General features: G+C 52.0%; 1 protein-coding gene across 1 annotated transcript in view; it reads left to right on the top strand.

Moving 5' to 3' along the window:
* XYLT1 (xylosyltransferase 1) overlaps positions 1 to 20,205 on the top strand; it is a 292,085-nt gene extending 271,880 nt beyond the window's left edge. The window contains exons 9-12 of the mRNA XM_081819949.1: positions 609 to 871; positions 6,998 to 7,193; positions 12,362 to 12,695; positions 18,302 to 20,205. Coding sequence (XP_081676075.1) covers positions 609 to 871; positions 6,998 to 7,193; positions 12,362 to 12,695; positions 18,302 to 18,624 — 1,116 coding nt within the window. The 3' untranslated portion in view covers positions 18,625 to 20,205. The remainder of the gene's footprint in view (positions 1 to 608; positions 872 to 6,997; positions 7,194 to 12,361; positions 12,696 to 18,301) is intronic.
* Positions 20,206 to 23,386: the final 3,181 nt, after the last annotated feature.

Below are 23,386 nucleotides of genomic sequence, written 5' to 3'. Positions count from 1 at the left end.
CCGGCAATGCCCAGGAGGCAACAGGGAGTGGTGGGGACTGAGGTGAGCGGAAGTGTCTGTGCATATCTACAGGGAGAGCTGCCCTTCAGCTTTAGGAGGTCGTTCCCTTCTGGGAACATGGGTCTGGGGTTGCCAGGTCTATTTCTGCTTAAAGGGAAGCCAAAAGTTGTTTCTGTGAACTCTGGTACCTTTTAACTACTGCCAGCTAATTCAATTTTAAAACATTCTGCTGGACAACTAAAATATATCTGCAGGCTGTATTTGTCCCGGACCTCCAGCTAAATGATTTTTGAGATCCATCTCCACTATAAACATCTAGGATGTCATTTATTTAACGGACATTTAAATGATGCTGACTATGTGCCCATCATTGCTTTAAATGCTCTGCAAATATTAACTCATTCATTCCTGACACACTTCTTCTTATCTCCATGTTACAGATGAGGAAACTGAGGATAGAGAGATTAGTAAGTGTCAGAGCTGGGATCGGGATCCAGACAGGCTGGCTGCAGAGCCCTGCTCCTAAAACCCCCACCCCGCTTGCTGACGTTGCTCTTTTTATTCTCTTCCCCCCACCCCACCCCGCCCCGCCCCGCCCCGGAGCACAGCAGACTGCCAGGCCCACCTTCTTTGCCCGAAAATTCGAAGCTGTGGTGAATCAGGAAATCATCGGGCAGCTGGACTATTACCTGTACGGGAACTACCCTGCGGGCACCCCGGGCCTCCGATCCTACTGGGAGAACGTGTACGATGAGCCGGACGGTACCCACAGCCTGAGCGACGTGGCGCTCACCTTGTATCACTCCTTCGCCCGCCAGGGCCTCCGAAGGGCCGAGTCGTCACTGCACGTGGAAGGGGAGAATAGCTGCCGGTGAGTCCGTGGGCGGGCAGGCAGGGGGAGGGCGGGAAGGGGCGCACAGCACGGGAAGGACTGTGGGGTGGGGTGGGGACCGCACGCTTCTCCGCGTCTCCCCTGACCTAAAAAGCAACCGAACCATCCCCATGGCCCGAGTTCATCTGCTCTAAGCCACGGTCCCACAACTATTTTTGCAGAACACCACGTCTTCTCTTTACCTAATTATGTCCTGGCAGGGCACCCGTTCTTTATGCGAAGTCTGTGTATCTTAGAAGGAAGCTTTATGTCCCCACATTAAATAGGCATGTTTGCCTTAGACGGAAGGGAACCATGGAAATACAGTACTTTTGTTTGTTTAATTCTTCTTACAGAAGATGTCAAGTAGATACGAAATAGTAGAGTGCAACCCCATACCCCCATCACCCAGTTCTAGTGATCTCTAGCTCCGGGCCAAGGCGATTTCCTCTTGGCTTTTGCCCACTTACCCCTCCTCCCAGATCAATTTGAATGAAGCAAAGCCCAGACTCTCATCTGAGCCATGAGTATTTTAATAGGTATCTCTGAAAAATAAAGGCTCTTTTTTAAAACACAAACATACTATGGTTGGCACACCTAAAAATATCACCGAAAACATCGTTAAAATGCAGACCTATTATTTAAGACGTTCAGGGATCCCTTAGAATCATCTCAGCCCCCTTGGTACCAGTTGACACTTCAAGAAAGAGTGTTCTAGAATATATGGAAAGAAGAGGGGAAAGTAGGAGAGCAATTCACCACCGACCCCCCCCCCCCCGCCTTCCCTAAGCCAACCACCTTTGTCATTTTGTGTGCCTTTTCTTCCCTACCAGCAATATGCATTGCAGATATTTACATAATTGCAATAAGAATTTGGAATCCTGTTTTTCATTTGGCATTATAATATTAGCCCCACTTTGCCCATGCTGTTCTGCAGCTTCCCTAATGATAATGATCTTCTTTAATGCCCACAAGGATTCCATTGAGTAGAAATTCCAGAGTTTGCCTCATCCAGTCCTTTCCTGTTGCATTGTCAGTAATGGACTATTGTAAATAACGTTCTGATGACTGTCATTGTGCAAAAGCCTTTTTTCTTCCCTTCCCTTCTCTGATTATTTCCTTAGGATGGATTCCCAGAAGTGCCTCTAATCACTCTCCTTCTCTTTCTTGTTTTCCGTTCTCCTCTTCATCCCACCTCCCTCTTTCAACTACAAAGAGAAACCTTTTTTTTTGAACCACAAACTGTCTACACTGAGGCCTCCCCTGGTGTCCCTCCTTGCCCCGCTCTTCCCTCTTCTGGAAAGCAGAAGAAGGAGAAGGGAAGAGGAACCATTTTGTTCCCTAAAAGCCTGAAAACGTGGCAAAGTGTCCTCCCGGTGTCTGGCACATAGCCAGCTGGGCTACAGGGCTGCAGCAAGCCAGCTTCCATTCATTCTCTTCTCCTGGCCTCAGACTTCCCTCTCCTCTCTCGGCAAGTTCTAGTCTGGTTTGAAGAGAGACCAGGGTGGGTTAGGAACCCAGGACTGTACTTACTACCTGTTGACCTTGGACAAGCCATTAACTTCTCTGTGCCTCAGTTCCCTCATCTGTAAGATGGGTACACTAATAATAAGCCTCGTAGCATAAGCTGGTGCGAGTTTTAACGGAGACCATCTTCAAACACTACCTTATGAGTTATGTATTACTGTTATTATTATCCATGTTTTAACAGTGTTTTACATGCTAAGTGCTCACTAAGTGCGCATGTCACTCTGGATGTCTCAGTTGCTTGCTGTTACCATGAAGCTGCCACAAGCAGTCAACAGTGAGCTGGGCGTGGGAGCTGCACGCTCCCTAACCGGTGGTATGAACTGCTCCTTGACTGTCCGTGGTTCCCTTTGCTCGGCACGTTCCCTTGCACAGCCCACCCTTGCCCAGTCTTTGAAGGTCAGCTCCAGTGCCACATCCTCTGCGAAGCTTCTCAGGGGCTCCCCCTCCCAAGCTGAAAGTAGCTCAGACTTCCCTCCAGCACTCTCATGGTGGATAGCTGCGGTGCCAGGGGTCAAGGTCACCCACGAGTGTCTTTCCCCTCCTGCTAGCCTGGGACAGAATCTTTGCCTGCAGAGCCACTGCGCGCATCGTTGTAGGTAACACAGTGCCCAACGCTTTGGAGGTGAATGTTGTTCAAGAAGAGTTGGTAGTCCCAGACTTCATGGAATTTATAAGGCAAATGACCATATATAGGAAATTCCAAAAGACACCCCCAATTCATTTAGGGTTGTTGAGATTTTCTCCTGGTATTTGTTTTGGGATAAAACAAGCCATCAAGTTGCCTGGGGCCTGGAATCCTTTGGCTTCTACCTCATTTTTTATTATAGTAGAGCCATTGTGCCTTGCTGTGGGCAAAGTGGATATATTTATGGATATGCTCCTGCAAATAAATCAGGATAAAGGACCCTTATCCCAAAAGGCAAAAGAGAGTGAATTCCTGCCCCTGGGGTGTCTGGGGAAATAGCAAGTGAAAACTTTATTTCAGGAGCCTCATTTCCTCTGGGCATTTCATGCAAATTGTCTTTCCAGTCTATAGTATAACTTTTCATAGAAATAATGTCTATTGATTTGTTTCCTCATTATAAAATAACACATGTTCAGTGCGGAAAGTTTTGAAATGGCAGACTGAGAGAACAAAAAAAAAAATCAAGTTTGCTTTTGAGCCACCATCCAGAGATAAGGCTGTCAGTATTTTAATACAGGTACTCAAACTCAAATGCTGTCCGGGAACAGGTGGGTGGCAGGTGGCGTTGTTCACCCCTGTAGGGTGGGCTGACCGTACCAGTCTGGAGCCCCCATGGGCCCTCGTTCTGAGCTCCAGCACATTCTTGCCCTAAAGGAATTAATAGGCTTGAAGTTGCCAACACGTCTCCTGATTTTTCAAGAGAAATTAGAAATCCAGATTTTTCTGTGAATCTGATTTTTTCAGTGCCCACATTAAGTAAGAAAGACACCTTTGGGCCAAGTGGATTCATCTGTGGCGGCTTTTAGGTTATATCGTATCACAGCTAATTAAAACTACCTCTCGTCTTTATTTTAATGGCTTAAGTACCGTATCCAGTCAAGAGGAGGTATCAAAGGACTTTGTATTCAGTCCTGGGTGACCTGTGCCCTACATGCACTTTAGAAGCAAAAGGTTCAAGAGAAAATCTTTCTAGAATTTTCACCCAATCAACATGTATTGATTGAGCATCTGCCACGTGTCACTGGGCGCTCAGCCATGACCCAGACAGACCAGACCTCTGAGTTCAAGGCTTTCCCATTCTAGTGTCAAGACAGTACCTAAGCACATGTAAAGAGAAACAAAAGATCAATAAGAGTAAAGGCTTTGCTGAGGATGAAGGTAAAGCCATGTGGTAGCAATGAGTTGGTGATGTAAGATTCAGTGGTCAAGGAAGAACTCCGTGGGATGGTAACATTTATGCAGAATGGCAATACAGAGCCAGACACGCAATGGAAAAGGAGAAGAGCATTCCCAGCAAAGAGAATATCCTGTGCAAAAGCTAAATGAGCTTTTAGCATGTTCAGGAATCCAAAATAAAAGCCACGTGGCTAGAAGGTGGGAGTTTGAGGCAAAGGGAAACAAAACAAGGCTAGAGAAAGAGGCAGGACTTTGCAGACCAGGTTGGGTGTTTAGATTTTATCACAAGCATGAAGCAAACCACTTGTGGTATTTAAGCAGTGGACAGTGGACATGGCTACTAGGAATAGGTGACAGTAGACAAAGAAATAGGAAGGGACAAGTAAGGAAGCTCCTGGAAAGGTCCAGGTGAGGCACAGTGGTGGCTTGGACCAGGATTCTGGCAGTGCATAAGGAGAAGAGAGGATTGGATGCAGGTGGTGACAACAGGATTTCTTGACAGAAGGTGAGGGAAAGCAAGCCATCAGAGCCTTAACTCCTGGGTTTCTAGAATGCTTGACCTTGGCTCATTTACTTGACCCCTTAGCAGCACCCAGTACAACTGACCACTCCCTTCTGGAACTGCTTTCTTGCTTTGACTCCCATGACAAGCTCTCCTGCTTTTTGTCCACCTGCACTGACCCCACCCACCTTACAGAACAAACAGCGACAGGGTATCTATCGCAACGATGCTGTGTAACAAGCCTCGAATCAGAGTTTTGGATAAGCATCCACACAGTGCCCAAGTTAGTGGGTCAGCTGGGCAGCGTCCAGTCTCCACTGGCTTCTCCTGCATCTGCAGCCAGCTGCAGGTCGGGGGCGGGGGGTCCTCTGCATTCTTGGCTGAGAATCGTCACCGCATCTAGGATGGCTTCGGCTGGGACAACTGGGGTGGCTTGTCCTCCAGCGGGCTAACTTACGCATGCTCTCTCAGTAGTCACAAAAGAGCCAGAAAGGCAAATAGAAATGGGCAAGACTTCTGGAGGCCGTGGCTCAGAACCCGCGTGACTCCTCTTCCGCCACATTCTGCAGATTTGAGAGGGAGAGCGAGACTGCCTCAGTGGCGCACGGAGACACGTAGAGTGAGGTGGAAAACAGCGTGGGGACGGGAGAGGGGAAGACCCGGGGACATGAATGCAGGCCACCACAAGACCCTTCCAGAACTCTTACCTGTGCTGTCCACCATTGCCACCAGCCACAAGCCGGCACTTCAGGCTTAAATTAACTAAAATTTCAGTTGCTCAGTCACACTAGCCTCATCTCAAGTGCTCAGGAGCCACGAGGAGTCAGCAGGGGCTGGTCGCTCCTGGATGGGACGGCACAGATGGTAGAATATTCTGCAGCACAGTCCGGGGATGGGAGGGGAGGGTTGTCGGCTCCCAGCGTCCAGCCCCGAAGCAGGTTTGCGTGAGCCACAAATGCCCAGCGAGCAGTCCCAAGACAAGCGCAGGCTTTTTCTTCTCAGAGCCCGGGAGGTATCCGGATAACTAGGCAGTGATGCCGGGAGCTGCGTACACCTGGGCAGGCGGCTCCCCTCACCATCATCATTGGACACAAAGACGCCCACTCCTGACTGGAACCAGAGGGAAGGAAGGCCAAGGGGGACAGGGATTTGTGGGACCCTGTCCCCGAGGGGCCACCAGCGCCCGCTGAGTGCTGTGCCATTTACACCCTGCCGAAGCCGGCAGCTTTTATTCACACGTAGGAAGGACAAAGCGCGGGGCTGTTCACAACCTTCCCCTCTTGGCTCCCCGCCTCCTCGGGGTGACCTCTGCTTAGCTTCCCTGCCCCTTTCAGCCAGCGAGACTTGGAGTATCAAAGGCATGTATCTTCACGAGCTACCTATTTGTGTGTGTGTGTGTGTGTGTGTGTATGTATGTATGTATGTATCTCAAATGGGCAATAAATTTTAAGGATAAGATCCAGTGCTGTAGGTGAGGACAGTGGGAACATAAATCAGTACAACCTTTCCGATAAAGGTGGACAGCAGACCTGAGAGCCTGTTGGAGACAAGATAAAAGGAGAGATGTCCCCCAAAATAGTTTTGTTCAGAGATGTTTAAGGCAACATTGTTCAGAATGGCCAAAAAAAAAAAAAAAAGTTAAGCATCCAATGATGAACTTGCTCTATGAAATATGTCATTGCACACTGTGGAGTAGTGTGTGTGCCCACACACAAAAATCATGTTTTCAGAGACATTTCAAAGGCATGTGATAATGCTCGGGAAATACTATGAAGCAAAAAGCAGGATATAACCAGTATGTATGTTATGATCCCAGGCATGTAAGATTTATGCAAATATATGCATAGAAAATCAGGCTGAGAGGAAATCCATCACTATGGCATCATTGGCCCACCATTGGCCCTTCCTAGTACTTGGCACTGGAGGATCAATAAATATCTGTGAGCTGACATCCTCTATGGGAAGCAACATCAGAAGTAATAATTTTTATTTTCTTTATTGTGCTTTTGTACAGTCAGCGGTTTTACATTGATAATCAGCCAGGAAGTCATTGGGGGTGACTGAGATCTGAGATGCACAGGGAGCAGCTTTCGGGGATGGTGCAAAGAGCCTGTGGTCAGCACTAGATAAAACAGGGCCTGCTGTGGGGATGGGGCAGCGCGCTGTGTTGTGAGCCTGCGCGCCTCGGGCCCTGCCCCCTGAGCTCACGTGAGACTGTGTGTGTGTGTTCCAGGTACTACCCGATGGGCCACCCAGCATCTGTCCACCTCTACTTCCTTGCGGACCGCTTCCAGGGCTTTCTGATCAAGCATCACGCCACCAATCTGGCCGTGAGCAAACTGGAGACCCTGGAGACGTGGGTGATGCCAAAGAAGGTCTTCAAGATTGCAAGCCCGCCCAGTGACTTCGGGAGGCTCCAGTTTTCCGAGGTGGGAGGCCGTGCTTTCATGGTCTTTTCCAGCTGTTCTGCTGGGTTCTGTTGGCCAGTCTGATGTTTGGCGGTGGAAATGGGGGGAAGGGGACTTGGGGAGCCCCAAAGATAGCACCCCTGTGCCTAGAGAGGCTCCTCCAGCCCCGAACACGGGAACCGGGATCTTAAACAGGGCTGGGGGGAGAGAGACGGAGGGTGGCCGGGATCAGCGGGCCGAACCAACCTGGAGCCATGATCTGTTTTTTACGGTAGACTCTGTATTCCTCTTCAATTTTCATCCCAGCCAGTGATTCCTGACCTCTACTGGTCATAGACCGTGACAGACGCGTTTCCTAATGAAGCAATGGCATTAGTCCCCTTTTACAGGTCAGAGAGCTGAGGCCTATGGAGGGCCAGGGATTTTTCTGGATCACAGCTAGGAAGTGGAAGAGCTCAAATTAAGCCCGGGTCTCTGTGGCCACAAATCTCATGCTTCATGGTGCTTCTGTCTCCCTAGTTCCTAGTGCCGGGGTTTATTCAGATCAGTCATTGGATGAAATGAGTGGATGGATGGATAGGTGGGCGGGCAGGTGGGCCAGTGGTTAGACAGACGGACGGGTGCATGGATCCGTAGGATGCAATTTTATTTTTTTGCCCAGCACCACCCTTGTCACATTAGCCCTACCTGCAGACCTGGTCTGGCCTTTTGGCAGGTGCCGTTCCTGCTGCCTAAAATACTTTGCCTCACACTTCCACAGGGCTAGCTTTTTTTTTTTTTTTTTTTGGCTATTCTGATCTAAATCTAAATGGTGTACCCTCTGAGAAGCCCTCCCTGCCCACCCATGTGCACAAGAGCTCCATTCTCCACTTGACACGTACCTATTTTACTGTTTTTGTAGCATTTACCATTCAAAATCATCTTGTTAATTTCTCTAATCACTTGTCACCTGTCCCCGAGAAAGCTGGGACCATGTCCCTCTTGCTCACTGCCATGTTCCCTGCACATGGCATCTGGAGATGCCGAATATGATTTCTGAATGGAGTGCACGCACTTGGGGGCAGGGGAGACGCTGCGGAAGGGAAGCACGATCCAGCTTAGTGAGGGCTGGCCCACACCAACCTCCAGCACCCGATTTCTGCCTTCCCCATCTCTGCAAGAAGCTAAAGGAGGTGATTAATCCCCGGAGTTCAGCATTCCCCATGAGTGTGGCTGCTGGGTTAGGGATGAAGAGTCTGGTTTTAGAATACGGAGTATTCTCGAAGTATTCTTAAAAGGGCTGGGAGTTGGGGGGTGTCCGGGGGGGAGTATCCCACCTGCTTATACGGTCCATGCGAGTCCCTTCCCAGCTGCCCATGGCCCCACCTGGCCCATCTATGCCCTACGGACTGGGGTTTCTTGTGAAGCCACCATTTTCAATTAAGGATCCAAATGGATTGGCTGGATCCAAGCTGCCATGGGAGCCGCCTCCATAAATTACTAGCGTCAGGGGGCAGTTAAAACACTGCCCCAGTTGGATTCTGCGCTGGGGGCCCAGGCGGCCAGTTGAAGACATTAATGTCCCATTAACAAAATGGATGCCTGGCGGCTGGGCTGTCCCTGTTGATGAGCCAGCCGTTGGGTCATGGGGCACTTCTGGCAGTGACAGATGAGGGTGGCCACTCTGCCTAGTGATTTGTGAGGGTTCCTACTGTAGGGCTGGTAACTTTGATGTGAGAACCACCCAGATCTCTGGCAGAGTAACAGCGTGTGATGCAGGGAGCCCCGAAGTTTATAGTCTGCACTTTTTTCTGAAGTCCTAATAGTTTTTAAGGAAAACCAGGACAGGAGGGAAAGGAAGAACCACAGGGGATCCCCCTCGTGGTGGCACAGCCCCAGGGCTCCCCGCTCAGGGCCTGGCTCTCAGCAGACAGCCAGTGTCGCTGAGCAGTCAGAAATGACTTCTCCCTCCCACGGGAGCCCCATGCTAGTGGCCTGCAGAAAAGATGCTCGTTCCTTCAGCAGAGAGTCACCAAGTGGCTACGATACCCTAGTGCAGGAGAGGCCATGGTGAACTAGACAGGTCAGGCTCTTGTTGCCATGGAACTGCAGTCAGGTGGGGCAGTCAGCCTGTGAGTGAGCAAATAAATAAACAAAAACATTTCAGCTAATGGCAAGTATTATAAAGAACATAAAACTTCATTGATGTCATTGCCAAGGGCTGAAGAGGCCGATGGGGACGACTTTCAATGGGATGTTCATTTGGGAAGCTTTTCTAAGGAGGTAACTACGGTAGAGCTGAAAGCTATAAAAGAGCCAGTGACGGGGAGGTCTGAAGCAGTCCAAGCAGAAGAGCATGTGCAAAGGCCCTGAGGCTCCAGGAAGGAGCTGGGCACACTCAAGGAGCAGCAAGGCCAGTGTGGCCAGAGCACAGTGAGTGAGAGGGAGGGCAGCAGAAGGGAGGTCTCAAAGTGGATGAGGCAGATCGTGAGGGGGCTTGAAGGCCCCGGAAAAAAGCTCAGATTGTATTTTAAATGCAAGTGAGAGACCTTTAGTGGGTTTGAAGCTGGGGAGTGACATGGTGAACTTGAACAAGGACTTCAGTTTGAGTAGTGATCACTGTGTAGTAAGTGGCCAGTGAGTCCATGAGAAGATCTCGAAGCCCCAGAGGGTGTGATAGCAGCAGGGCCCCATCTCAGGCAGCCCCAGCCCCGCGCACACTGGGGGGTGGCATCTAGCCTTCCGCTCACTCTCCTAGGATTGGAAATGAGAGCCAGCTTCTGTGTTGATAGCTGCTCCACAGATCTTCCACTTGGGTTGTCTTGGTTTTAGAGCTCAGACTTCAGAGGATTGCTCACCCCCATTTCTTTGGGGGAATCCAAGGATACTGTTCTGGAGTGGCCTCCCCTAACTGGTCACAAAGCCCTTCTTTAAGAAGGACCCCATTCCTTCTGTGACCATTCATCCACTTGTTAGTATCTATGGGAAAGCCAGTGTGTGGAGGGCCTGGCGCATAGGGATGTCCGTGTGCTCAGCCCTCATCATTCATGATGTGGTTAGAGGTTGGATGCATGGATGGAAGGAAGGAAAGAGAGAGACTGAGCATCCACCACGTGATCAGCACTGCTTTAGGCTCTAGAGATACACTGGTGAGCAAGCCAGATACAGTCCCTCTCCTCGTGGAGTTGACCCTCCTGAGCTAAGGGAAGAGATGCATAAATTAAAATTTATAATACTGTGCCAAAAAACCCCGAGATGGGTGGTGCCTCTAACGGGGAAGGCTTCTGAGTAGAGGAGACACCTCGGCTGAGGTCTGCCTGAGGAGTAGAAGCTGGTCAGGAGGGAGGGGAAACAAAGGCAGACTGTTCGAGCCAGAAGGCCAGGAACGAATGGAAGGTCAGAGACGAGAGAGCGCCCTCCTCATGGAGGCACCGAGAGTAATCCAGGTGGCCCAGAGCAGGGGTGAGTGGAGGGGAGGGCGAGGGGTTGAGATGAAGTGGGACAAAAAGGGACCAGACCTCACAGGATGGGTGAGAGACCAGACTTGAGAATCCTGAGGTGCTGAAGAGGGTTGCAGGTAGGGAAGGGACAGGATTGGGTTTCTTCAGAGACATCTCAAGATTCGGAGGCTAGCTGGAATCTTGCTCACTCCCTCGTTCATTTCTTCACTAACTGCTACGGGTTTCCTTCCTGCCCTGATGCAGCCACGGAGCTGGGCAGGGGCGGTAGAAATGCCCAAACACCGCCCATCTGGGAGGGCCACCCGTCCCTGCAGGAATGTTACCGCAGTCAGTGCCTCGGCTCCGCCGGGACAGCTCCTCGGTCCCAGTCTGGAGGCTGTTGTCTAAAGACGGAGCCTGGGAGCGCACGGCGGCGGGGAGGGGGTGTGCATCCCCTGTGGGCATCAGGCATCCGGCACGTCGGTGTTGGATGAACGTGTGAGGGAGTGAACGAGAGGCTGATACAGAAGACGCGGTAAGAACACAGCCTCTGGGGGCCCCGTGCCGGCTCTGCCTCTCACCGGCCCCAGCAAGGGACCTAAGTGCTCTGAGCCTCGGCATTCTCATCTGTGATGGGAGGATAATGACGGGGTCTCCCCTTCACGGAGCTGAGAGAGTCACGCAGGCCAGTGCATCGAAGCGCTCAGCGCTGGGTAAATATGAGCAACGGAGCTCTGTGTCTCGGAGAAAGAACGGACACAGGACCTCGTGGCAAGAACGAGAAAGTCAACCGGCTCCCACTGGAACCTCACAGCCGGTGTCCCTCACCCCGACATGTGCACACTCATTGGAGAAGCTGGTCGTGGAAAGACCACGGGAACCGGCGAGCCTTCGAGTGTGCTCGTCGTCCGCTACCAGCGTGCCCACATGCTGGGTCTTCAGAAACACCAGATGAAGCCTCCTGGGTGAGCCGAAGAGTCATTCACTCGCTGATTCCACAGATACTGAGCACCTGCTGTGTGCCAGGCCCAGTGCTAGGCACCTGGAAAGCACAGTGACGCCAGCCACAGGCGCATTTGAGCAGCAAGAGGACGATTCACAAGGTCTTCCTGGCTCCTGGCTAGACCGTACGCTGCAGGCAACAGAAGCAGGAGGGAAGCCGAAAACGGACTCCCGGCCAGAGACACATCTCCAGCTGGCTGGCAGGAAGGATGGATCATACAGTCACCCCCCACCCCCGAGATCCAGCTCTGAGCGCTGTGGGGAGGCCACAGCTGGGGCTTCCTAGAAAAGCCATGTGGACTCCTGCCCTGATAGGAGGGGCTGAGGGACCCCCCTTGTTCAGAACGTCACACGAAATGGAGGTGCCCAATCTAGAAGACTGAGCACTGAAGTGGAAACCAGCCGTACCTGCTGTGTGTGGGGGGAGGGGGAGGTGTACGTTTCCTGGGGATGGCCTGCCAGCAGACATTCATTCATTCAGTGCAGGTGGTATGTTTTCTTTCCAAAGCACGAACCCTGCGTCAGGCACAGGAGGCCCGAGAATTTAATGAACGGACCACAGGCCTTGTAATCCCCCAGACCGGGTCCAAATCCCAAATCTTCTGCTTACTACTACTTGTGCAGTCTTGTGCAGGTGACCTACTGGGATCCTCAGTTTCCTCAACTATAAAATGGGTATATGCATTCCTATGAGCAGGATCTTAGGCCTCTCTGGGACCCTGTGCCCTAGTTCAGGCTCAGTGATTTGAGGACTCGCTCTCGTTTCAGGTCGGCACTGAGTGGGATGCCAAGGAGCGGCTCTTCCGTAACTTTGGGGGTCTCCTGGGGCCCATGGATGAGCCGGTAGGCATGCAGAAATGGGGAAAGGGCCCCAACGTCACCGTGACTGTCATCTGGGTGGATCCCGTCAACATCATCGCAGCCACCTACGACATCCTGATTGAATCCACTGCTGAGTTCACCCACTACAAGCCCCCTTTGAACTTGCCCCTGAGGCCTGGGATCTGGACAGTGAAAATTCTTCACCACTGGGTGCCAGTTGCAGAGACCAAATTCCTTGTTGCACCGCTGACCTTCTCAAACAGGCAGCCCATCAAACCAGGTGAGTACTCCCAGCGTCTCTGCGGGGAAATATTCCATCCTGGGGGTCTCTGGGGTCCTCCTCCTCAGTGGGCAGTGCCACTCACATGGGGGGAGGCATGTAGGCTGCCTCGGAGGACAGTGCTCTCTGCTCTGTATTTTCTCCTGCTTGTTTGCATAGAGAACCTTCTAATTTTCTACTCGTACGCTGAGGTGATGTCATCTGTCTGCGTATTAGGGATCTAATTCTTACCTGCTCTCCCACTGGACTTCCAGAAAGCCCTGATCATATTTAAGACAAGATGGGAAATAAACCCAGGCAGATACTGAGTTTCAGCAAATCTTACTCACTTTTTTAAAAACAATAATTAAAATAGGAAATCCTGTTCATCAAAAACATGCTACGCTAGGAGAAAAGACACTACATCTGGTAAAAAAAAATATTTGCTACACATAAAAAAAGTCCCTTCAAAATATGTAAAGAAATCCCATAAATCAGAGCCAACTGCAAGCCACAGGCCAAATCTGGCCCACTCCCTGTTTTTGTAAATAAAGTTTTATTGGGACACAGCCACACCCATTCATTGACATATTGCTTTTGGTTTCCTCGGGACTAGTGGCAGCCCTGAGTAATTGTGATGCAGACTGCATGGCCCATAGATCCAAAAATACTATCTGGCCCTTTATAAAAAAAAAAAGGATTGCCAACTCCTGTTACAAAGGAGAAAGAAAAAAAGCGCATAAATGGCCCACACACATGTAAAAGGATGCTCAGCCTCATGAATAGTGAGAGAAATGCAAATGAAAAGCAAAAAGAGATCCCACTTCGCACCACCATGCACACACCACACACACCCGTGCTGCACAGAAATCCCAGGTCTCGGTGGGTGCCCTACAGACCTGTGCAGACCTAGAGCAGAATTGTTCCTAATGGCACCAAACCAGGAGCAGCCCAGACGCCCACATTCAGGTGGATAGACACCATGGGGTCTGCCCAGACAGCGGAGCTCTGCGTGGCCAGGAACACCAGCACCACTCCGCTCCGTGCACGGATTTGGATGGGTCTCTACACCGTAACGTTGAGGGGGATTATCGCAGAAGTCATAACGAGGGTGCATATATTTAAAGTTCAAAAGCAGGCCCAGCCACCAGTACATGATTTCAGGACTCTCGTGTCTGTAGAAAGCTGTGAGGAAATGAGTCGTTGACACGAAATCAGGATGGTGGTTCCTGCTGGGCATGGAGAGGCATGTTGGATTCCTAATGCGCCCGCCGCCTTTTTCTTTTCTCATCTGAAGAATTTACTTACACTTTTCTGTGTCCTCGTCCTCCTCTGATCACTGGAGAGGTCTTCCTCCCCGCTCAGTCCTACCTCCCGCAGGAACCACTGCCAACACTTGAGTATTCATCCTTCTAGAGGTTTCTGGAGGTTTCTAAAGCATAAACATGAACATACAAAACAAGTCACACATTGCTGGCTTTTGGAAAATGGAGTGATAATTTTGTCATGAGACTTGCTCTTTGGACTTTCTGAGTCTGTGTATCTAAAGCTACCTGCTGCCTCATATTCCATTGGATTAAGGACCCAGAATCCACCTGTCTCCCCCGTGAGTAGACAGATAGCTGCTTCTGGTGGTGGTCGTACAGATAACACTGCAAAGATTCTTGAATCTAAAATTGTCTGTGCCCATACAGATACATCCATAAAATAGATTCCTCGAAACAGGATTTCTGGGTCTCTTGATATTTGAAATTGTCTGTCTACATCCAACAGATCAGAAACCCAGAAGCCAAAAACGCATTACAACCTCTATTAGGGTAAAAAGGGTTCTGGGCTGGGTGCCATTTAGCCAGTGACCTAAGGAGAAGGGAACAAAGACATGGGGAGGGGGTGCCTGGGATCCGAACAGGGGGGTGTGACATGAACCCTGTTGACTTCTGCTAAGTTTCTGTGCTGAGCAAGCAGAAAGATACAGACCTCATGTTTTCTCGAGATGGAAGTCTGCTCCCCCCTCTCCCCTGCGAAACAGGCAAAAGACAGCCCCCTCCAAAACTAGCTGGGCACGAGCAAGTGCCCTCCTGATGAGTTTCCCATCCTTAGCGTCCCTGAGAGTTCCCAAAGCCAGATGCAGAGGAGGATGATAGAAATAGCATTCTCCTCTTTGCTCCAGATACACCTGTCAGACAGAACAAAGGAGCGGTCCTCCACTCCAGGGGGAGAAAAAAACCCTGGGACCATTCACTTGGGTCCTGATTTTTCCAGCTTTTTTTTTTCTCCTTGGAGTTTCTGAAGATGGCACGGCTCTTCCTTCCCCTGCCCAGGATGAGCCAGGGGTCAGCACCCCCCACCCCACCCATCAGTAAGTGTGCCTGTTAACAGTGTTCCAGTGACAGGGAACACGAAGGTGGGAGCAATGCAATTTGTAAAATGATTCATCAAGAGTCATTTGCTATTGATGCGTCCCTGGTAATCTCAAGAAATCTGATGAGGTGGAATTGAGGAAAATTTAATTATAGAGGCACGCATCACGGGCTGATACTGTAATAGCATTTCCCGCATTAACCTCATTTTTCATAAGGGTTTTCTGCATCAGCCACAATATTTGGTTCCCCGCGTTCAGATGCTTGTTAGCTGCTCTTTTCACTTTGCATGTCCGGCCTTTTGTGGGTTTGGGTAGCTCCCCACTGCCAGCTCTGCAGATGTGGAGGGACTGAGAGGCTCCGGTGGACAAGGCAGGATCTGCTCGAGAAAGAACAGGCTCTGTTCTCGGACAGATGGTCCAGGAGCTGCCCACCCTGCCTGCCAGCACCAGGAAGAGGTGGGCTAGGGCCAGATTTATAAGGCATGTTGTTAATTCCACTGGTTACTTTAAGAAGGGCAGGTGTATGGTCTTTCTGCCTCCTTCTTGAACCCCACTCAGTACCGCACATATTCGAAAACGGCATGCAGATTATCCGAGCTATCCTGGTTGCTGCTGAGGGGGACAGCCACCATCAGGTGAACGGGAACTGTTTTCTGAATGCCACACTGTCCCATAAGGACGTGTCTTGGAGACCTAGCTATCTCCACCCGAGCCAGAGCTGACTGGCTAAAACTGACAACTCACATAAATCAGTGGCCAGTAAGTTTTTTAAATCTATTTTTGTGTTTGGCAATGAAATAGGCAGTAAGAGGGAACTTCTCCAAAATAGAAACGTCTAGCTTCTCTCCGTCAGCCCAAATGTGTGCACTTTCTGCTTCCCCATCTGTAAGCCCCAGGAAGTAGTCATAGCCCCCTCTTGATGTGTCCCTTTACTGTTCATAGAGCACATGAACTTCCTGAGCGCCTTGCCAGCCCTGGGGGTCTCACTGGGACAAGGACGAGTATCCAGTTTACAGATGGGGAAACCACGTCTTGGAAAGACTGGCTTCCAGATGAAAATAAAATTAAGGGGGAAAAAAGCTTTTTTAGCTTCCAGTTGGTGGATGGGCCCGCAAGTAGAGAATCGTGAGGACAAGAACGGGCATTGGACTCAGCCAGTCTAGAACCTAACCGCAGATCTGTCTCGCACGATGGCCACCCATTTCCCGCATTACACCAGCCCTGTGGCTTTGTGTGTGTACAAGGGTTGTGTACTAATAACACCAACCCTAATAATCCTGGCTAAACTTCTCCAAGCACTTAGTCTTTGCCAAGTTGCCATCCACATGTGCATATAGTATAATTCACGTGCAGTATGATGTAGTTTCCGGTGTACAATATAGCGATTTGACAATTCTTTACATCCCCCCGTGCGCATCACGACAAGTGCACTCTGAACCCCCATCACCTCTTGCACTCCTCCTGCCGCCCACCTCCCGTCTGGCAACCAGCAGCTCACTATCTAAGAGTCTGGTTTTTCCTGTATCTCTGTTTTCCTTGGTTTTTGTTCCTTAAATTTCACATGAGTGAAATCCTATGGTCTTGTCACTTAGCATTAGACGCTCTAGCTCTGTCCATGTTGATGTAAATGGCAAGATCTCCTTCTTGTTGGTACTGAGTACTGTTCCGCTGTATATATTCCACTGTATACACCGCATCTTCTTTATCCATTCATCTATGGATGGACACTTGGGCTGCTTCTGTAGCTTGGCTATTGTAAATAATGTTGCAATAAACGTAGGGGCCCACATATGTTTAGCAGTTAGCGCTTTCATATTCTTTGGGTAAATACCCAGTAGTGCGATTGCTGGATCCTAGAGTAGCTCTATTTTGAACTGAAGCACCTCCATACTGTTTTCCAGAGTGGCTGCCCCAGCTTGCATTCCCACCAACAGAGCACAAGGGTTCCTTTTATTCCACGTCTTCGCCAACACTTGTTTCCTGTCTTTTTTATTTTAGCTTTTTTTTTTAATTAAAGATTTTATTTATTTGACAGAGAGAGACACAGCGAGAGAGGGAACACAAGTAGGGGGAGTGGGGGAGGGAGAAGCAGGCTTCCCGCCGAGCAGGGAGCCCGATGTGGGACTCGATCCCAGGTTGCTGGGATCATGACCTGAGCCGAAGGCAGACGCTTAACGAATGAGCCACCCAGGCGCCCCCTGATTTTAGCTGTTCTGACAGGTGTGAGGTGATACCTCCTTGCGGCTTTGGTTTGCATTTCCCTGCTGATGAGTGAGGTCGAGCGTCTTTCCATGTGTCTGTTGGCCATCTGGATGTCTTCTGCCCACTTCTAAGTGGATTATTTGGGTTTGAGTTGTGGAAGTTATGTTGGGTACTAATGCCAGGTGCCATTGTAAGCACTTAATATCAGCACGTTTAATCATCACGGAGCTCTAAGGTACCAGGTACTGTACTCCTCTGATGGTCAAGGAAAGAGCAGGCGCGCCGGAAGCCGCACACCAGGGCTGTGAGCCCTGTGGGTTCAGACCCAGGTGCCCTGATTGTCGTCTGCATGCTCACGCATGAGGTGCTGCTCAGCAAAGCAGGGCTGTGGAGAGAGCCGGTTGAGGTCAAGACCCGGACTCAAACTTTGGCTGCGACTCTCATTAGCTCTGTGATTTGCAGAAAGGCCTTTAATGAGGTTTTGCCAGCTGTGTCTTAGTCAGACTTGACTTACCACACCTGGTGGGCCAGACTTGGCCCAAGGACCACAGCGTGCCAAGCCCTTGCTCTGACTCCGCACGCAGCGTATAGTGTAGTCCGTTCGAGTTAGTTACTGATCACCGGCTGAAAGGACCTTATCTGTGGATTGTCCTCAGTCTCCCTCCGCGGGGCTGTAATCTTACCTGGTTCCCTCCGCGCCAGGTGGAGTGGGGCCTGGCCCTTAATCTTTAGCAAATGAATGAATGAGTGCCTTGCAGATAGAGGTAGGTGTTGAACGAATGCCTTGCACAAAGTAGGTGCTGAAAACCTATGAATGAATGAGTGAATGAATGGTCTGGACTGCTGAGCTGCTCTGTAAGCCTGTGCTCAGTGACCAGACGTGTGGACCGTGCCCTGCACAAAGTGGGCTCGTGGCTGTGGAGGGAGTGTCCCTGGAGGCTGTGTCCTCGTCTGTGCCACGGGGCTGCCGACCCCTTGACTCCTGTCAACCACAGGAGACTGTCCCGGGCGGTACGCGCTCTGTGACCCTCCTGACCATCTCCTTGTTCCCTGTGGCTTTCAGAGGAGGCGTTGAAGCTGCACAGCGGGCCCCCCCGCAGCGCCTACATGGAGCAGAGCTTCCAGAGCCTGAACCCCGTCCTCAGCCTGCCCATCAGCCCGGCCCAGGTGGAGCAGGCCCGGAGGAACGCAGCCTCCACGGGCGCAGTGCTGGAGCGCTGGCTGGACTCTCTGGTAGGTGGCATGTGGACTGCCATGGACGTCTGCACCACAGGCCTCAGTGCCTGCCCCGTCATGCAGCCCTGCAGCCAGACGGCCTGGAGCTCCTTCAGCCCCGACCCCAAGTCCGAGCTGGGGGCGGTCAAACCCGATGGCCGGCTCAGGTAGCACCGGGCCCGCGTGGGCCTCAGCAGATCTCAGAGGGAAAGCAGCTCGAGGGCCGGTGGCGCCCGGACCCTGGCCCCCCAGTCCCGGGGGTGCCTTTTGTGACGAGGGGGCTCTCCTGGCTACAGAAAGATGGACAAGGAAGGTGTGGAGGTGCCAACGACCCGCGTTGCGCACGCTGGCCCCTGGGGGCGAGGCTTGCTGGGTCCCAGCGCCATCGTGGTCTTACCTCTTCTGGTTGATCCTCGAAGCCTCCAGGTTCCTTGTCCTCCCCCTCGGTGACCCAATCCCCCCAGTCAAGTGATTCTCCAACTTTTATTTTGAGCAGCAGAATTTTGTTTACTAAGCAGAGGTGGAGGCAGAAGTTCAAGGTGTGGTTGAAATCCAGGCTGCTCTGGTTGAAGCTGGGGAGTCTGAGGTTTTTTTCCTCAACGCTCAGCCCAGTGGGCAGTCCCTTTGCCCGGGGCACCTCCTGAGGTACCTCCCCAGAACCCAAGGGCTCTGCAAAACCCCATATGAAAAGCACTGCCCAGAGTGTGGGCTTGATTTCCAGCCCCACCCTTGGGCTCATCTTCCTGCTCCTGAGCAGGGAAAGGGGACTGGCTGAGCCTTCCGCCAGCCCTTGTCCGGTGAGTTGTCCTCCTTACTAACGGGATAGCTTTTTGATGGGACATGGCCGAGGTTCCCCAAAGTCTGCGGTCCAGGCCAGCCTCCCTCCAGACTGCCCCCTGAGGTGGCATCAATGGGATGAGGTTCAGGGGTATGAGCATCAAATCTCCCAGCCATTCAGGGGCCGGGAGAACTCTGGGGACGATGGCCATGAAGCTCAGAGATGGTTTGGAGCCAACTCCTGAGCTGGACAGCACAGCAATACCCGCCCCCTGCCTGAGCCCTTGCGCTCCGAAGTTGGGCACTCCAGACCTTTGGGAATTGCCCCCCCACCCCCACCCCCCCTGGTGCTGTAGGGAAGTGACCAGGCTTTTCACATCCAGGCACAAGCATTTCAGATTTGGTTTTTAAATTCATGCCCTTCCTTCTCCAAGGTGCCAGCAGGCCCCTCTGCTATGCCATGTGAAAGCTAGAAGCTTGAGCATCAGAGCGGTTTAAGCCTAAACAATAGTGTTCTTCCAACTGCTTGAGTTGCCATAAACCTGAAATGTGTCCTTGCTGTGTGCCTCGGAGGGCCAGCCCTGCTCCGCTGGAGAGCCCATCCCGAGGCCCCTTCCTTCTCCAATTCTAGCCTCCCCTCGCCCCCCCCCCCCTCCAGGACAGGCTTTCCTTGGCCAAGGCCCACCCCCGGTTGCTAGCGGCCCTGCCCTGGAGGGCCCATCCTTGTGTTTCTGGGCAGCGTGGGTATGAAGGTACTTCAGTCCCTCCTGACCGCTCCACGCTTACCCCACAGTCCCGCCAGGCCGCATGTCCTAGGGGCCAGGGAGGGTCTGGAGGAGGGACACTTTTGGTATTTATTATTTCTATGGTTTAGTCAATGACTAATGAGTAGGTGCTGCTTTTGCAGCTTGTCAGTTACGTCTCTTACTAACTGAAGCTGCCTTTATTCACGAAAGGCCCCCCCTCCCCACCCCCAGTGTCTGTCTCTCTCCTGTCTGCCCCACATTCTCCATGTCCTCAGAGGAAAGCAGGGGTGTTGGACACCACGAGGAGAATGCTTGCACCAGCATCATCCGCTGGTTGAAAGCGGGGTACCCCTGGGGACACTGGAGCCTTACTTTTTCCTCAGGTAGGAGGGAGCCTCGGCGGGTTCTCTGGTCCCCGTGGGGCTGGAATTCCTGAGCCATCCCTGCTGCCCACGGCAGGCACAGGGACAAGACATGCTCATGACTCGGGTGGAGGGAGAGGACCCCCTTCCAAGCCTGAGAGGGAGAGAAAGCCAGTTTACGAAGACGGGGAATGGTCGTACTGAGCCCAGAGCTAGCCATGGTCACCAGGGGCTCCAGAGACCTCGGAGGAGCTTGCTGAGAAAACCCGGATCATCCCTCCATGAACTTGCAAACTCTAGGAGCCCAGCCAGCCCGTGCCACCACCCCTTTCTGCCCCAGCCCACCCAGGGAGCCTTCCTCTTTACCCTCCTGGCCAGACTGCTAGGAGTCCCGTGGTTTCCACCGTGTCCTGTGCAGGGCTCAGACCTGGGTCTGGTGTGTGTGCCTGCAGACCCCTCCCTGCACCCATGACAATGCTGATATCCCCCCCCCCCCCAGAAGAAGCAGAGATGGTCTACTCTGGGCACCATCTCCCCTCCCCACGCCCGCTCACAGCAAGGAATTCAGAAGCCAGTCAGTCACACCCCGTGTTTCTGTAAAGATCTCTGGGTTTTGGACCAGGGAATAACGTTGCTATTAAAAACAAAAATTTCCAAACAAAGCCCAGGAGGATTTGAGAAAGGGTGATGTTTTCCCAGGGGACACAATAACAGCTGAACTTCATCGGCCTGAGAGTGAGTGATTCGGGAAAGGGCACTAGGGCAGGCAGCCGTGAGTTCTGGCTGTGGGACCCAACCACAGGAGATGAACCCGGGTTACAGCCTGAAGCCTGGCCCCCTGACCAGGAGCCTGAGGGCAGTCTGGGGAGAAGGAAGCATTCAAGAGGCTGTGGCACCCGGTGTCATTTCCCAGCCAGCCCATCCAGTGACGCTCAGGCGGCTGCCTGTCTTCCCGACTCCCACAGCCCAGGCCAGGCGCAAAGCAGTCTCCCTCAAGGACGCAAGCAATGCACAGACCCCATATTTAACAAGGGGGCCCTTACCTCCCTTTGGAAAAAGACCTTTCTGGTCAGATCAGGAGTCATTCAGGCTTCATTTCCCCCTTGCTAGTTTAAGATGCCAGTGCCCTCAGGACAAGCAAGACCACCCTAGTCCCCAAAAGGGGCGCATTGCACCTCTCTGGGCACATGCCTGGGTTGGGTGGACCTGCTGCCTTCAGGCTCCCTGGTTGACAAGTACAAGGAGGACATGGGCTGGAACCTCCATCTCTTTGCCAGGAAGGTGCAGAGTAGAGGGAAGCAGCTGTGGAAGGTGGGGCTTGAGCCAAGACCCCTTACACAGCAAAGTCCACCGGGGACTCAGGACACAAGCCCCCCCAACAGCACCCAAGGGAGGTATACTAGGAACAGCTGTTGGCCAAACCCTGTTAGGTCAAAGCCACACTCTGTGGTAGGGGTCACAAATGCTTAACATGGTTGGCATAAGACAATTGGGAGTGGTGGGGACTGGGGTCTGTGCGCATGGCCCACCCAAAGACAGCAGCCCGTCTTTGCAAGTGAGCCTGCAGAATCTTCCAATTTGGTAAAGGAAGCCAGAGATCCAGATTTTCATAGGAAATTTGATTTTTAAGTGTCAACCATGTGTTTTTGTTTTATGGGTTTTTTTCAGTTTTGAGTGTGGGCAAAGAGAAATTCCATAGTTCATCCCGTGCACGGCCAACCACCTCTGCTCTCTGGAGAGATGGTTTGCGAGGAGGTCAGGCAGTGCCCTGGTGGAGGAGGAAATGAGCCACCAGTAGGAAGGGGCAAAGATTATAGCTCATTTCGCCGATTGCTCTGAAGCAAGAACACGAACCTCTTACCGGTCATTCCACCCCGAAGAGACGGTCCCGCGGAGGAGAAGGGTCCCAGAAGAACTGGCTTGTGAGGCTGGCCTGGTCCCAAGATGGTGCTTTAAAAAAAAAAAAAAAAAGAATTTGGAGACCTGACCTAAGGAGGCCCATACCTTCCAGAATTCCAGCCTGCCCAGGCGGAGGTGACAAAGACAGGGGCCGGGGAGGGAGGGGTGTGTCAAACAGCCCCAGGTTTGAGCAGCCGTCTTAGCACATGTCTTGGACACTCTGTTGGAGCTGTGCTGGCTCACAGGACACCCTCTTCAACTCAGTTACCTTACTTTTTGCCCATGGGTCTACCACAGGCGCTACCTCATTGTGTCTGCTGAGAAGTTTACCTGGGGAGGGGGGGGGAAATAATTAGGTGTCCCAAATGTGCTGGAGCTGAATGTACAATCTATGCAAATTTCTCTCCCTCTGTCTGTTTCTCTCGGAAGTTTGGGCTTTTTTGTTTGTTTTACCTTACAAACAAGATACTGTGTAGACCCCTCTTAAGACCGAGGAGGGCTTTCATGCGCCACCTGTGTCTACCCCTCACGTTGTCTTTGGTTCTGCCCTCACCAAGCCCGCAGGGAGAAGGCGGCCCTCCCCTCCCCTCCCCTCCCCTCCCCTCCCCTCCCCCTGGCTGGGAACACTCCAACTGCCTCTCCCCCCGGAGTCCCCAGGAAAGCAGGTTCTGCCCCTGGCACCCCCCCCCACTTCCTGCACACCATCTCTGCTCCATCCTCATTTCCCTCCCACTTGCTTCTCCTCCCCTGCTTCCCCCACCGACCCCCAAAAAGCCTTAGGTTTCTCCTTTTTGAAATGTGGCCTTAACATTATTTTTGGAAAGCTGACTGCCCTCTCCCTCCAACTTCTACCAACATCCAAGAAAGAGCATCCCGATGCTTTCAGGGCAACCTCCTCAGCCAGGGGCTGCCCGTCTGTAGCTTGCAGACGCGACAGAAACAGCTTCTATGTGTCGTCTTTAAGAAAAAGTATTCTGTTGTTCCTCTGGGTAAAATGAAGGCTCCGGTGCTCCCGCGAACGGCAGCTTGCTGGTGCAGCTGCGGAGGGCACCGGGCTGGCTTCTGCCCCAGGCCGGTGTGAGCACCTACTCTCCTGTCCTCTCTCTCCCACCGCCCCCTCCGCCTCCACCCCCCCCCACCCCCCCCCAC

Source organism: Leptonychotes weddellii, chromosome 5, assembly GCF_054177405.1.
Source record: "Leptonychotes weddellii isolate Sample4059 chromosome 5, ASM5417740v2, whole genome shotgun sequence".
NCBI lineage: Eukaryota > Metazoa > Chordata > Mammalia > Carnivora > Phocidae > Leptonychotes > Leptonychotes weddellii.
Note: the sequence above shows the minus strand (reverse complement) of the source record. Positions and strands in the feature narration are given on the sequence as shown.